A 16,630-nucleotide genomic window follows, 5' to 3' on the forward strand; every position below is an offset into this window, starting at 1 on the left:
GGTCTCGCTTCGAGTTCAAGCCGACTCGAGTATATTTTTTAGGTTCCTTCTCGGTGTTGTGTCACACACGTATCGCGCGGGATATTTATTACAAAATAAATTACTTAGAGTTTTAATTAACATCCATGTCAACCAGTGGCGTACCCAGTAACTCTGGAGACTTGTACGGGCAACTTTTATTTGGTATTTCTTTTTTTTGTACATTTCAAATCATTATACATGGTAAACATTAATTTGTTTTCCAATCCTTTAGGCGCCCTACTGCCAATACTTACTATTGCAAAATTTATATTTACCAAAAGTACACTTAAAAATCGATACATGTTTTATTTGTCTTGAAATCACACGTTTGGCCACGCCACTGGTGATCACTGGTGAAAATGGACATCGAGATCTACGATGAATTCGTTGCACGTTGTAATGAATAAAAAAAAAAAAAAAAAATAATAACGTTTTGTCATCGCTTCGGCCAATGATTCGCGTCGAGCCGCCGAAGACGAATCCATTTTGCGAGTAAACCAGCGGGTTAATTGCTCCGGTAGTTTTAAGGTTGGTGCGTTCCGGGGTCACGGCGAGACGGTTCGATATTATCTCGATCGAAACGCGAGCATGTCCAGTGAAATAATCGACGGTGCGCGCGTTCAATGCGAGTCCTGCGTGAACCCTACGCGTGTAAATATAGAGATACTGAAAACGTATGTCGATCGATCGTGCTCGAAACTTAAGGAAAAGGAAAATCCCACGAGAATTTGTACATTTTCTTTCGTTGTCATTTCGACTGTGTATTTATTGATGGGAGTATACGTAAGAACGTTCGAAAATGAAACAAACATTATTCAAATCAAAACACACGTTAGCTTTCTCTCATTTTTTTTTTCTTTGTAAGTTTCTAGGAAAACGAACGCCTGTAATTTCGCTGTGAATCGACGTTTCTTCGTTAACGCGCGTCCATGGAGCAATGACGTAGCTGATCGATTGATTTATTGAAAAGAGAAAGGGTACATGGGGGTGTTCGGATTCCACTGATTTATTTCCACTTTTTTTCTACAATGAAATGGCTACAAAGCGAAGGAATAACGTGACAAAGGTATCGCATGTACGTGAAAATAACGCGCAGGAGATGTTCAGCGTCGACTGCAACGCGTAATATCCTCTGCGCGTCTACCTTGCGCGTGTGTTAGCAATCCTTCGTGTGTCAGCTCAGTTTTATTTATCAGGAAAAATTAGAATTGTCAATTATCGTGAGCTGAGGGGCGAGAATTACAGAACAACAGCACACGAATGCCGAAAGTGAGTCTAAACAGAACGCTGTTTGGACTATTTTTAATTGTAATGATCTATGAGAGTAATATAATTAAAAATAAATGTTAGCGTTGTGTTGGTAATAGGTAAAGGTACAATGACTGGTCAGCTAAGTTTCTCGAAGGCTTTCGACGATTTACGAATACGTCGATGCACGAAAAATAAACAAGAAACGTTGATTCGGCAAATTAATTAATGTTCATGCGTCGCGACGTGTCGGTGAAATCTACATAAAAACAAAATGTACGAAGTATGTAAACGATAAAGATCTATTTATTAAAGTGACGAATACGTTTGAAACTTTAGAGTGACGTTTTTCTTGATTCGAATTAAGAGAATTTAAGCTATGGAGTAATTATTGTAGCGCACGTGTACATGATTATGTTGTATCCTTGTTTAAACTTTGCCTATGAATAAGAATATACGATATCAAAATGATAATCCGACGATTCATTTTTGCACTCCCCCTTTCGAAACATAGATATAGACGTAATATACGATACGATAGACGTAACTATAAAATGTTATTTCAATTGGAGACGGTAAGTATTTAAACAAAATTATATTTTCATAAGTATAATAGACGTATTTATTTGTTTTACGCGAATTTTCAATTAAATATATTTAAATTCACGTTTAAAAAATACGTTGAGGTCATTAATAATACTATCCAAAGGTGGGAAAATGATTCAGAAGCAATTGTTTATATAATTTTAGTTTAAATTAATTCAAAGTCCGATTTGTATTTAAATGCATGCGGTCATTTTCTGGTTTTCGATGATATCGCCGTCTAGCGGTCAACACACCGAAGCTCGATTCCGTGAGTTCGACAGAGAACGCACTAATGTGCGACAAAGATAGATGTATGCGCGTGAGTGCGACAGAGAACGCAATAGCGTGCGACAACGATAGATCTATACGCGTGAGTGCGAGAGAGAGAGAGAGAGAGCGCACTAATGTGTGACAAGGATAGATCTATGCGCGTGAGTGCGAGAGAGAACGCAATAGCGTGCGACAGGGATAGCGACTATTGACATCACGCCGCCGAATGTTAATAGACATTATCATTAATTTCTTAACTTTCCCTGGATCATTTGTGAACCTTTGTAATCATGGTGTCAATTATAGATCAATATCTTCGTTCAAGGACTATTTTTAGTACAATTTCAATTGTTGTTAAGTAATTATCAGTCATTATTGCAAGGTGGTCACATGCGTGGCATCGCTAGTCCTCGCATTAATTAATTGTTTCTAAACTTTCTGCAAAGATTTTATGCATTTTGACACACCATAAATAAAGTCTGGATCAGCAGCAACATTCGTGGACCATTTTTTATACGATCTGAATTGTTATTAAGTAGTATAAATTAATAATAATACATGTTAACGTTCAGCGTGGCGACAAAATGGCTGTTGTATAGTCGCTATCCTTGTCGCACATTGATGTGCTCTCTTTCGCACTTACGCGCATAGATCTGTCCTTGTCGCACATTTAGTGCGTTCTCTCTCGCATTCACGCGCATATATCTATACTTGTCGCACATTGATGTGTTCTCTCTCGCACTCACCCAATTGAGCTTCGGGGTGTTGGCCGCTAGATGGCGAGTCGATCGGTTGGTCTGATTTCGGCTATTTTATAGCGAAAAAATATAAAACATTAATGTTTTTATTAATTAATCGGTTTTAAACAACTGAAACTTTAATTTTCAAAGAAAAAGCCCTTCTACACACATATGGTATAGTATATGGATGGTACAATAGCCTAAAACATGTATACGTGTGTATTTTTATAATTTATAATCTTTTCACCATCGAAATGCCATTATTTATAAGTCGAAGGATGAAACAAGGGGACAGGGAATAATTAGAACACGAGAAGCCCATTTCCACAATTTTATTACCCGTCAAATACTATAATATTTCACTAATAATAACGTCCAGTAAATAATGTCAATAAGGATAATAAATTATTAAGAGCAACCAAGCGTGCGTCGCTATGTACACATAAATATTACACATTTCACTAATTTGCGCACTACTTTAAAACTCTATCGACAGAGTAGCGTCGAATGCCGATATAAGAAAGACTCGCTTACACTTATAATTTTTTTTTTTCATTATTATTAATATTATTATTATTATTATTATTCTTAAATCTTTGCACTTCCACTTTCCAAGTCGCTCGGTGAGACATATATTGTCAAGGGATAAAACCTCGCGCCCGTTGTTTCGTTTCAACGGAATCTGCCTGTTAAAATGTTTCGCTTGTTACGGGTTATATAAACGTGTGCGTTCAACGAGAAAGACACTCAACTATTAAATGACCAAACAACATCGAGGCTCGTACAGAGCTTTCTATTAAAAAGATTCTCTCAATCTTAAACGTTCGAAGTAGCAATGCTTACTCGCTACTCCGAGCGCGTTAAAACATCGTCATATATTTTCCTTAATCGTTTCTCGAATTACAAACGGTTACCAGATTTACTGGTCACCAGTTCGAAAACTTTGAGAAACGACGAAAATCGTCGAGAAAACACGAACAATGTGTATATATATCTATATATATATATATATTCATATATCAATTAAATGGACACGTCGTCGCTACAAAATCTCTGTTAACGGGATACAAACGATCCTAAATAAATCATCATTAAGTACGTAACGTTAATGTACGATACTGGAGAAAAGCTATGGCGCGCCTCAGAGTTGAGCAAAGTATTATTCGAATAACAGATGCCAAATAAAATTTCTGCATACAACTGTATATAGCTGTATATAGCTTCGTAGTTATTCTTTCAATTGTGAAACATAATTTAATTATAATTTTGATTAAACCAAATAATCGATTAAAGATTATTTATCTTTAATCTATTATTCGAAACTTACCTTCGTTACCTAGACATGAATTTTGCTCATCTCTGATGTGCATGCATACATATGTATATGCACAACCCGGAAGTATTCATCGAGACTCTTCTTGTACGTGTTTTAAAATACACGGGTACACGGGCAAACGAACATGTAAACGACATCACAGATTTTTTTTTTTTCAATTTCTATTATTACCATTCACTATTGTCGAATATTACTATTCCAACGATCAAACGCAACGGCTCCCCCCAAAATGGTGGAAATTAAGCGAGGTTGAGTTTCGATAGCAAAATCAACGAAATATCTTTTAAATATCTCTTATAAAAATAAACTGTTTACAGCCGAAAAATGTAAATGCATTACTTCCTCTTTATCGAAATGGAAATGTACAGAATATTATTTGTAAAGTAGCATAAATGAAAATGAAATGAAAAAGAGGGGTGGACTCGACGAATCCGCTATTCAAATGCAGAAAAATTCAACAAGTAGCCCCAGCCATAGTATCAACACGTGAAAACAGTATCACGTGTTTTATTGCGCGCAACTTTGAAACCACGTGTACCCGTGAAATGGGGGACCCTATTAAAAGCTACGGCCGCACACGCACGCACGCTTCGTGTAAGAAGAAAGCGGACAGAACATGGAAGCGATCACAAAATTACTACTACATATATTTACACGTATTGCAGCGTTCTGTGATTTCAGACGTTAAAAGCGGTTTGCCATTCGATAAACTTATCTTATACGATTCTCTTAATCTCCTCATCTTTTTGTATCATTTTTTTTTTTGTGTCGTTTTCATATAAACAAATCGATAGCACTTTTAGGCATTCTTTTCACATACAGATAACATCCATCCTATATGCACTCATAAATAAATTTAACGTAGACTGAGAGTAATAGGATTAATTAGGTCGTTGGCGATCACAATACGCCAAAATCATCATGCTACAGTCTGTCGTTCACTTCTAAACTGGCATTCGGTTGTGTCAAGTTGTCCGTAGAGAAGTCGAACGGTTGTTGCACTTGGTCATTGACGTCCCCTTCGATTTTAACCGCGTTACTACTTACCTCGTTGTTGCGTACTATGTCAGCCGCGTTCGACGGGTTCTCCGTGTTTACGTCATTCCTTTTTACATCTTCTGCCTTTACATCCTCGGCTTTTATTTCCTCCTTGATCATGAACGCCTGCTTCTTCGATTTCGGTTCTCGTTTCGTCTCCGTTCGCGAATCCGTTCTCTCGTACATGAAGGTTTGCCGTTTCCTTTTCATCGGTTTGCATACTTTCTTGTATAACACGTTCATTTCTTTTATTCTGCTGGTAGGTATTGTCCAGTCCATCTCTTTAGACGTTGTGTCGGAGTTGCGTGTAGGATCCATCGTGCTCTCGTACTCGGGGATCTCTAGCCCCAGCTTTTTCATCACGCTGATTATTATCTCGTCAACGTTGCCGTTGATTATCAAGTCCGCCTTTTTGTCCTGGAATCACAACATTGCTTGTACTTTGGCTCATCTTAATCTCAAAGTGTTAACGTATCACTCACTGCATTACATGTGTTATAGCTTCGTTAATTAATTAAAGGATGGATAAGTGATCTTACATGTTTTGTAGGTTGTAGATTGCATATAACGAGTCGACCTCCATACTTTTTGGTATACAGAGGCAAATTTCCGCTGGGTATAATTTGCAGCGTCGTTCCAAGGCATATGCTCAAGTCCGCGACACTGTAAATGCGTTTACTCATACAATTTCTGAACCAACAGTCGATGAAATATCATGTAAATGAAATATAATTGTCAACTGAAACCTGAGATATCGATATGGGATTTTTTGATCAAGGGGATTTTTCCAAAATACTTTTTTTTGGATACTCGCGCGGGTACCGAGCATCAAAATTTTTAAACGTCTAACATGTACTTCAACAACCATGAAACGCACGTTAGGCACTCTTCTTTTTATCTGTTCGCAAAAAAACACCAATTTTTTAGTAAGATACATTAAGATCACATTTACAGAGTGTGATCATTTTTAAATAAATTTGTATGAAATTTCGGTTCGTGAAACCTTGAACAATGCCTCAGGAGTTCCATCTTTTGTGTGCCATAATAGGAAACATAATTGCTCTTAAAAGTACACGAACATCTTTATTACTGTACAAGTATCCTTTGAGTTACCTAGAATGCAAATCGGACAATGTGAGATCGCTGTCTGGCAAGTTGTGTTCCCAATCAAGGATTGTGTCGTGCATGCGACCACGGCATGGACGACCACCTATCTGTTCAGATCTACACACAGTGTCAAGCGATTTCTTGCCCACGCTTTTAGTTGCAAAATTCCGAATAAATTGTCTGAAATAAAATACAATTATTAATTAATTTAATTAATTACATAGCTTTCCTTTTCCACAATTTTCTTCAAGGTATACCAACCTGCCGCATTTATCACATTGTTCTGTAAACATATTTCCATGCAACTCAGCCAGGTGTTGTCTCTGCACTCCTGATCGAAGGTGCAAGCCATCGATGTTCTGACTTATAATGAATTTGACTTTTTCTAAAAGAGTTTATCGAAATTAGTTTAAAATTGTTCTTCTTGACATGTGGCTGTTTCTCACTGTTACAATCGTACTCACTAGCATCCACCAATTTCTTCAATGCCATGTGTGTCTTTGTAGGTATCGCTTCGTCGAAAGAAATACTCATTGTAGCTTTCAAACCCTTCTGCTCCAAAGTCCATACTCCATTTGTGCCTCTAATTAATCGAATACAATGCATTCCAAATGAAAAATTGTATTGGATTTATTTGAAGAAAGAAAATCATATTTTTATTCTGCTTTATCAGAAGTAGTTAAAAGTTGGTTGGAGAATGATAGACTGCAAAGGTAGGTATGTAACATAGAAGTGCGTTCTTTAACAGCTTGAAGAGAACTTAAAAGAGCACACCCCAAAAATTTGTACAATATTCCAAAAGGTAAGTCTGAATGTTGAATCAAGATATTTTATTTAAAAAAATATATGGATATCAATTGTGTAGTAAGTAACACTACAAGTAGACACTGTTAACAACAGTTACAAAGGGCAGGGATTGTTATACTCAATATTTGCATACTTCTAAAAACAAATTTGTATCATAATATATTTCTTAAAGGCTTGACATGACTAATGACTAAGGATTACTCGGTAATCATAGCTAATAATTAATATATGTATAATAGTGACTAACGAAACCTTCTCAAAAATTATTTGTCAATCGCAATTTCTTTTGAAAAAACATTTCTGACTAATTTATTCTGACTAATGATCAGGCATAATTTTAGTTATTTTTCGATCTTATAATATTTGCATAGCTGTATATTTACGAAGGGGTATCATCGAATCCTAGCAACATCGATTCATTATCATTTCAGGACCCATCATCGTCACCGCTGTTGCGCACAACAATGGTGGACGCGCTGACCAAAATGGAATTTCGGTCTGTTTCTTCGCGGCAATCCGTTCCCGCTTGATTAATTTAAAAGAATTGACCGGTGGCGCTTTCGAGCGCACAACAGATCGGAATCGTGGGCCAACGGGGCACGGGGGAGGGGATGAAAAGTACATAGAAGTAGTAGGGTGGGGATTCGAGAGAAAAATTACAAATGATAATCACCGAAAATCCGGAATGCCCGCAGCAGTGCTGATGCCGGCGCCGGTGTGAACGACGACGTGCCGTGCAGCTTGGATCCAATCGGCGAGAAGACCGCATTTCAGTCGCAACGCCTCGACGCTGTCGTATCTCTAAAATGACAGAACGAGAAAAAAGAAAAAAAAAAATAAACTCGAGGGTCAAAGTCGAAAGGGGCTCGACGGTAGACCCGACTCCCGCCAAACGAACGTTTGGGAAACAATCGAGGGAGAACAATTGCTTCTTCTACTACTTCTCTATTTTTCGTTACCTCTTCGAGACCCAGCACTCCTTTGTTTTCGTACTGCGAGAGACCGTCCGCGTAGCTGCATGACATTTTGCCAACGCAAATCGTTCAAAAATTTCAACCACGAAAACCCGTGAAACGACGCTTAACAATGGTTCTCTCGATCCTCTGTGTGTGTGTGTGTTTCTTTTTTTTTTCTCCCGTCTCACAGCACCGTAACCAGCATCGCGACGCCGATATTAACGGGTTTCCATGCGCCGTCCGGACGACACGTAAACAATTTGTAAGTTAATGACCGCGTGCTGTTATGTTTATACGCTACGAATGACGATAAGTGATAGGAAACTCGCGATCCACTGAGAACGCATTCTCTGTTTTATAGACTGCACTGCATGCAATGAAATGGCACTTGAACAGAAAGAAGATAATAAACGTTGCGGCGCGTGCGCGTTTTGCGCCCCTGGGAGAGGTGGGTTTTAGCGTTGCCGACAGCTCGAGTTTCTCGCGTCCGTGCAATTCATGCCTTCGACCAGTTAGCGCCTCCAGCAGCCACCAATCGCGACTAAATCTACTTGGCGCCGTTTACGAAAGTGTTACACGTCCGTTTCCCTTCTTTCATCGTCGTTTACAATAATTCCGACCTCGTCGTACGTCAAAGTTTCTGAAATGTATCAAGAGAGACATTTTCTTGAATACTCTAGGCTTAAAAAAAAAAATTGTACATTACTTTCACCACGTGAATTATATTTTTATTTTGCGAGTTCGCGTTTGTAGTAAAATAAAAGATAGTGTTTTATGTAATTATAGATAAACTACAATCCTCGTTACATCTGTAGATGGTCAACGGAAGATCGAAAACATGTGTACACTGCTTGCACGATTTTTTTCCTGGTTTTATAAAAGTAAATAACTGATGCGCGCCTTTGCAAGGAAGGCTAGGACCCGTATCAGCGTACCTGTACGTTGAGTTGCCTGTTTCCAGGGGTCGTTCAATTAGAAGTACGAGTATAGGTAATTTATTTCTCATATATTTTATTAACACTTTATTAAAATGCTATAACATTTTTAACAAGAATTTGTCCATCAAATTTATGCTGGATCAAATTACACTTGAAACCAATCGCCATTAGCAGAAGGAAGCACACTCGTCCAAACACTCCATGGCGGGTTATTTGGTACGTACCTTTGGTAATACTTTTTACACTATTATTTATACATTTATGTTCTCTTACGCATCGTCAATACGTGGTTCATGTGTTTTTAACGTGGCATTTTCGTATTATAGTTTAATTTTCCTACTTAAAAAGTAAAGTAAGATTTGTTCTCACAAGATCAAGATAAGTAGTTTACTAATGATCGTTATTTCACACTCGTAATGATTATAACGATATTATTAAATAGTCCGCTTTGAACTAGTACGCATCGTTTGTCTGCGGATAGGAGTAAGATAGCACTGTAAAAACTTTCTGTATGTATCGTTATTCCGTGGCCGCTGGTTTCCCCAATGGCTTCGCCTTCCTATCGAATTTCTTCTACACATGGTTCGAGCTCGTCTTGTTCGCGTGAAGACGCTCGATTAAACAAACAAATAAAAAGGAAAAGATGAGGGGTGTCAGGAAAAAAAAGAAAGAAAGTTGCTGAACACGTCGCGGAAGATTTCCTTTGTTGACGTTCGTCCCACACTCCTACCCACGAGAACGGTTTCGTAGAAGGCAATCGTGATATGTCGCCGTCAGACGCGGCGGATCGTCAACAATACGCTGGTCTGACATAACCTTCAAATCCCTCTGTGATCGCAGTACGCTTCGGTGGCGTCAGGGTTTTAACGTCAACTGTCTCGAATGTGTAGAACAAAAAATCATCATCTTCGCAGCGGATGCTTAGAAATTTTTGGACTTTTTCACCGCACGTAAATTGTGAGTATCCTCTTCTTATTACTTTCTTTCTTCTTTTCTCCTTTTTTCGCCTTATCTGTTCGCGTGTCAATGAACCGCCCATTTCAAGATTTTTGTTTTCTTCGCCGAGTTTCGCTAATCTTCCCTTTATTGTAGCATTTTAACAGTGCTTTCAATGAAATTAACGATTCCAGAAGCGATGAAAACAAATGACACGACGTAAAAGTTTTGCACACAGGTGTTTTTGTTATGTATAATGTAGATGCTTCATGAATTATTCATGTACTACTCCAATCATTTTTTTGTTTTTCAACTTTTATGTCGATCATTTTTATCATAAAAGAACGTTTAGATCAGTTGAATGATGAATCGAAGTCTGTGGCATTGAAACTGTAAAATTAATGAAGCTTCCAAACCTTGGTCGTACACAGTGCCTGGTTAATTATTTAGTACAGTTGTTCGAGGTAAGAAGGTTTAGCAAGTTTCTTTGAAATTTGTTACGAACACACGTAGAGTACTCTGTTTGGTCTATAACATTTCATTTCTTGTGAACAATGAAACATATTCTGATTATCTGCTGATTATTATTATTCCTGAAAGTATTTATCTCTACATTTCTCTACATTTATTTAGTATTTCAATTTGAATAAAGTATATTTTCCTATAGTAACTAAACAAATATAGAAAGCAGCAGAAAGATTTAATTAAACTTCTTAATTTTTTAGCTCTTATTTGTTACCTCAATTAACAGAATAATTTACTTTCAAACTTCTCTGAATTCTTAAAACAAAGAACCGATCAAGAAACACTGTATAAAAATTATACACAATATACTTAGAAAATAGTGACACGCTATCGAGCTTGATGTTATCAGCTCTTTATCATTGTCTACATATAATGTAATTCAACTTGCCATAAGTAAGCAATATAGCACCTGCATTTATGAATGCTCAAAATATTATCACATTTGCATCGTTACAATTTCCGTCGACAAATTTCAGTTTCGCGCAACGAACAAATGAAATTTTTTTTTTTTTTTGTTTTTTTGTCCTTGAGCATTCAAAGTCTATAACGTTCTCTGTACTTACATACATGGTCGTGTCTGGATGCCTTGGGTTCCAAAAATAGGCTCCCAAATGTATTCTTCCGGCAGCACATGTGTTTCGTTTATGGTCCCGACGACTCCCAAATGGTAGAAGTGAGAAAATCGTTATTTCGATCGACGATAGTCTCGAATGAACGCCTGCCGGTACCCAAGGCACAAGAATCGAGCACAATCGTCTTTCTGCCATTGTGTAGCGATCGAAACTGACCTAATCGCCTCGGCTATTGATATTCAGATTCTCATAAATTATTTAACTGCGCATAGAATTTTGCGATAAGCGATTGCCTTTCCCCTGCCCTGATCGCCTTGATAACGAATTTCACGATGGAAACGATATTGTTAGATGACGACTAGTGTTTTAAAAATTCAGAAATATAAATGTTTTTTATACAATCTTATCCTAGAAGACAAGTTGCAATTACGTTTCTTACTGTCCTTGCGTTACTTGTACACGATAGCAAGTGAAAAGCGGTTCAAAGCGATCCCGTAGGACGTAACGGTGTGACAGCTACAAATGTAAATAAAAAACTTCTAATCTGTAAATGATAACTTTTATGAAATGTTGTATTTATTACTGCGCGTGTAACGAATGTATGAAACTGCGTGGTCATACGTTCCTTCCACTTTAATAACAGAATCGACGAAATAATATTCGATGACACGGGTGAAACAATAGTAGGCAACAATGAACAAATGAAGATGATGTATGCACTTTGGCAAGCGAGACTTATGTAAAACTGCGTTCGATGGAAGGTCACGATGATATAGCCTTACACGTAATCAATATAGCTTCACGAAATTTATTTTTTCAATTTTAGGTGCGTCGATTAAGAAAGTTGCGATTTATTCCCGTTGCCGTCATTTTCAATTAAACTTTAAACATGAATTAGATATCCATTCCGATCAAATTCGTTTCGTGTTTTTTATTCTAACGAACACCTACTCGAGTTTCAGCATAACGAAAGTATAAGCAAAATTCCGTGACATCGGTGACCTCCGTGTGGTCTAAAGTTAGCCGAGGAAAAAAAGAACATCGTTAACGTAATTCTTATATAAAAATTCATAGATTACTAAGTTAGACAAAATATACGCAACTGATCAAAATATGCTCTTTAAATAACAACAGACCCATTGCGAAAGCAAATTTCACCTAACCGAATAAGAGAAAGCTCTCTGTCCACTGTTTCTAAATTCCGTTCCTCTGTTATACAGCTTGCCAGCGAACGTGTTTAAATGTGGGCGTCGTCAATAGATATACAGAAGCCGTCGAAGGCAAACATTTACATTTAAATCGTATATGGTCGCAATGCACTTGGCAACCACTTTCAATCGGTTGGTCGTTATTTTCGTCTCCTCGATTCTTCAATTAGGTGAAGCGGTTGAGCGTCTCTCGTTTCTATTAGTGAGCATTAAGGTGACGCAAGAATAGCGTTAGTTCAAGGTGCATTCCTAGAAAATTGGTAAACGACTGGCTCGGTAACACTTTCACCGTGACGGAGATGGGCGTACGCTCGACACTCGTGAAATGACACGTCGCTGCAACGGTAACAGAAGTTCGCAGTTGGAATCTGGATTCTTCGTTCGTCTGGTAACTTCTGTGGCCAAGTGCGCGCGAATTTAGTTTGCCGCTCAAGGTCGCGTCCTCGACCGCGAATGACGTCACCGGCTACCCTTTTAACCCACGGATTACGCCGTCTTCCATATCGAACAGACCTAAACTGTACAGTGGGGTCAACCTCTTATTGACTTTTGAGCGACCTGTTGAACTTACGACCACGGTAATTGAGCTATTCAGGCCGTCGATACATTCATTCTCCTCACTCTTTACCCACTTCCGAATTCTTCCCACTTCTTTGTATTCGAGATTTTTTGTTTATTTGATCGATCGAAGAAATATCTCTTTACCCTGCCGAATAAAACAATCGTAAAAGTTTATACAGACACGTCCTAATTGACCTTTGTTCGGAGTTACAGGATTGTAGCTATAAATTGCTCGTTCACAGTATTCTGTGATTTATTGGTATCCTTAATGGGAGATTAACAAGCCAATCTCGCTTCAGTTCCTTGAAACGCCAATAGCACGGCTTATCGAAAGAATCAGCATTAGATTTACGTCACACTTCGTTTACGCACGCCGGTACATCAACATATGTCACTCGAATAGACAGAGTTCTCGAACGATTTCCTAGTACATGTGGCAGCTTTAAATCTTTTGCTTTTTCAACGCTTCGGGTAGAAGTACTTCGACAACGTGTACGCGAATCTTATCGAGGAATTGGACAGTATGTCTGAAATATTTTAGATTTGTTTCCTGCGCGAAGGTAAGTAATTGTACGTTATCGGTGTACAAATATTGTTGCGACTTTGAAACGAGGTCAAATAGGTCATATGTTTACATGTTTACATATGTTTACATCGTTTTCGTATCGCCAATCTATCACCGAAATGGATCCTGGACGTGTTGGGTCGCACCCTGTACACAAGTTAAAGTAATGAAATATATATGACAAGCTAAAATATTATTTTTATCGATCGTTCAAAATATAGACCAAGTAAAATATAGTCACTTGTGATAACCACACATTATTTATTTCCACGTTATATATGTAAATGTACTTATTGTCAGTTAACGATAATTAGCGGCACTAAACAACACATAAACAGTAGACATATAGACATAAACTATCGATTCACTGAAAATAAATTTATCGATACTTCAATATTTCCTCAGAAATGCTGTGAAATCTAGAAATTTATAAATGGGACCATTAAGTATGTGCTAGAAATTATTATTACTCGAAATAATAAAATAAAATAATACCTTCCTTTACAAAAATATGACTATCTGATATACCGTTTCGTATGTTTCAGACAAACTCAAACGCGTATGATGATAAGGGCTCGTTAGTATGCTGGATAAGCGGCGGCTCCATGCCTCTGGTTCATCGCCATGCACCCTGGTTTTCGTGGCTGCTCTGGCGCTGATTGGATGTTTTTCATTCTGGTTGCACATCGACGGATCCAGGTCCCCAACGCCGTACGCCGTCGGTCCGTCGTTGCCAGGATATCTGCTCATATATCCTGGAAACGCGACACCCTCCTCCCAGCCGTACTTAATGAACGAGCTTCCACCCGATGACAGGTCCACGTTGATCGACATCAAGGACTTTAGGTTCACGATCAATCACGATACGTGCAACAGAACGCAACCGTTTCTGTTGATGCTGATACACTCCGCGCCGGAGAACACGCTGAAGAGGGCCATAATCAGGGAGACCTGGGGCCAGCAGACCCAGGACGTGGCGTTACACTTTCTGGTTGGCTCATCCGCGGAGCACCAGGCCAGCCTGGACGAGGAGAATAGGAGATACAAAGATTTGGTACAAGGCAACTTTCACGATGTCTATAGAAACATGACTTACAAGCATGTGATGGCGTTGAAGTGGGCTACGTATCATTGTCCAAGTAAGGGAGTCACTTGTCTCGTTAAGACACCCGGTATTAGAACACTTGAATGATGGATTCGGCGCTTGGAAAAGACAGAAACAGCCCACGTAAACTGTGTACAACTTACTCGACCTTGTATCCATGTTATAGACGCCTCTATATTGTAGTAATTCTCTAGAGAAGCTAATCCATAAACGGACTGTTAGATAATTGCTGGAAAGATGTGTGATATCAAAAGAGATTGTAACATGGAAATTAGGTTAAACGAATTGTATACTTACTTGAAACATTTTTTTATTATTACCAAGTGCCGAGTTCATTGCCAATGTTTTTGGTGCCACTGAAAATTTAATAAAAAAATCGTGGATTTTCTAACGTGTTTCCTTTTTCTATTTGTTCCAGGTGCCAAATATATACTTAAATTAGACGATGATGTTTTTGTTCATATGCCTGCCATGTTGGATTTCTTGAACCGCGATCTATCGCCTTGGGGTGCCAGACGGCTGATTCTTTGCGATCTCCTCCCAATGGGTAACGTCAAAAGATCCTATCGTTCCAAGTGGAGAGTATCACCCCAGGAATATCCTGGTAGACATTATCCCACTTATTGTGCCGGATGGGCCATATTGTACTCTCCCGATAGCGTATTCCTTTTGTATCGCGAAGCTCAGAAGGAGCCATATTTCTGGATCGACGATATCCACATTACAGGGACGTTAGCTAGGAAAGTAAATTTAACGCAAACCTCTCTGCATGACTGGGTGCTAAACAACGAGAACATGCAGGACCTTGTGTCCAATCCGAGTTCTCGTAAGGACTTTCTGTTCGGACCTCCGAATTTAACGGGAAACGAAATAAGAGTCTTACAGAGTCTGGTCACTAAACCACGGCCTAGCAGCGAAAGCCTATTAAACTGAAACACATTTCGGTCATAGCGTACGAAACTTTTCGTTTTACCGCAACAGAAGAACTCTGGTGGCTAATATTTGTCCTGCTTCTCGCAGAGTCTCAATTTTGTCTAGCCATAAATTCCTTGGACATGTGTGTTCAATTCTTTTGCACAGTATTTAAGTATTATATTATATCACAGGGACTTTCACGTCGAATCGCGCATTTATTTATAGCATTCTGTTCTCCTGTAATTATTACACAGCGAGAGAGAAAGTGTACATATGTGTGTCTATTTCTTTTGAAATAGAGAATACGCGCGTCCCTCGACTTACGCGACACTTTTTATATGTTCAGTCTTGTCGTGTATAGTCACGTACGCATAATAGCACGCGTCCTATAAATTCATAAACCTCACGAACCCTATTGAAAGTATATCAACTTCATAATCATTATCATATTCACCACTTATCTCTTATAAGCTTATTTACGATTAATGTAAATTTGTTAAGCTTCGGATTGTTGCGGCTAAACATACTATACAGATTTTAGTATCTTTATCATCTTTATGTACGTGGTTTTTTTTTTTTTTTTACTGTGTAAGAAATAATGCGGCATGGAACGTACTTTCTGCTTAAATCGAGGGGCGAATGTATTTAGGTTTTAATGGAACGCGTTTAAATTAAGACTTTTTTAAGGGTGTCCGGTTCGATGTGAAATACGCCATGTCGACGCACTACAATATTTGTACATATTATTTGTCTATACTTGTGATTCATTTACACATAATTAACGACTAAGTAATCCTTTTTTAGTGATTTGGATGATTGAAAAATGGATGCAAGACTCATAACAATTAATACTTTGTAAGAACAGTGGGTTAAATATCACGCGATGAAAGTAAATAATGCGAAGATTAATGGGTAATCAGGTTCACGAGAGAAAAGATTTATCGATAGAGTGTGTTTTACAAAATGTGGGCATAATTTCGGATGTGACGCAAATATAATAAGAACATTTATATCCTCGTCATTGTATATTGTTCTTAAGAGAATAAATTCAAGTGATTCATGTGTCATCGTAAAAATACTTTAAAAAAAATCACCGAGATTATACGTACGAGATCTTGAACGATAAGCACAAGTGTATGATAGAAGTAATCGCGTTACCTCGAATGATATGAATGTTTACACGAACTTCTTCTATGT

General features: G+C 38.2%; 2 protein-coding genes across 6 annotated transcripts; one reads left to right on the forward strand and one right to left on the reverse strand.

The window, feature by feature from the left end:
* Positions 1-3,181: 3,181 nt before the first annotated feature.
* LOC128892415 (NAD-dependent protein deacetylase Sirt6) lies at positions 3,182-11,453 on the reverse strand. Of its 3 annotated transcripts, none has more exons than XM_054152825.1 (7): positions 11,071-11,453; positions 7,826-7,953; positions 6,810-6,928; positions 6,607-6,730; positions 6,352-6,525; positions 5,778-5,901; positions 3,182-5,655 (listed from the first exon to the last, which is right to left on the reverse strand). In XM_054152825.1, the coding sequence occupies exons 1-7, from the start codon at positions 11,272-11,274 to the stop codon at positions 5,125-5,127; spliced, it is 1,404 nt and encodes a 467-aa protein (XP_054008800.1). In that variant the 5' UTR covers positions 11,275-11,453; the 3' UTR covers positions 3,182-5,124. The 3 variants fall into 3 exon arrangements, with proteins under 3 accessions (XP_054008800.1, XP_054008802.1, XP_054008801.1); XM_054152827.1 differs by having other exon boundaries at positions 11,075-11,279; XM_054152826.1 differs by lacking the exon at positions 11,071-11,453 and adding an exon at positions 8,112-8,476.
* LOC128892416 (beta-1,3-galactosyltransferase 5-like) lies at positions 9,409-16,509 on the forward strand. 3 transcript variants are annotated; one of them, XM_054152828.1, is made up of 3 exons: positions 9,409-10,003; positions 13,959-14,552; positions 14,937-16,509. In XM_054152828.1, exons 2-3 carry the CDS (start codon positions 13,997-13,999, stop codon positions 15,449-15,451), a joined length of 1,071 nt encoding a protein of 356 aa, XP_054008803.1. In that variant the 5' UTR covers positions 9,409-10,003; positions 13,959-13,996; the 3' UTR covers positions 15,452-16,509. The 3 variants fall into 3 exon arrangements, with proteins under 3 accessions (XP_054008803.1, XP_054008806.1, XP_054008805.1); XM_054152831.1 differs by lacking the exon at positions 9,409-10,003 and adding an exon at positions 12,719-12,865; XM_054152830.1 differs by lacking the exon at positions 9,409-10,003 and adding an exon at positions 13,140-13,408.
* Positions 16,510-16,630: the final 121 nt, after the last annotated feature.

This window comes from Hylaeus anthracinus, unplaced genomic scaffold (genome assembly GCF_026225885.1).
Source record: "Hylaeus anthracinus isolate JK02 unplaced genomic scaffold, UHH_iyHylAnth1.0_haploid 12002, whole genome shotgun sequence".
In the NCBI taxonomy this organism is placed as follows: Eukaryota; Metazoa; Arthropoda; class Insecta; order Hymenoptera; family Colletidae; genus Hylaeus; species Hylaeus anthracinus.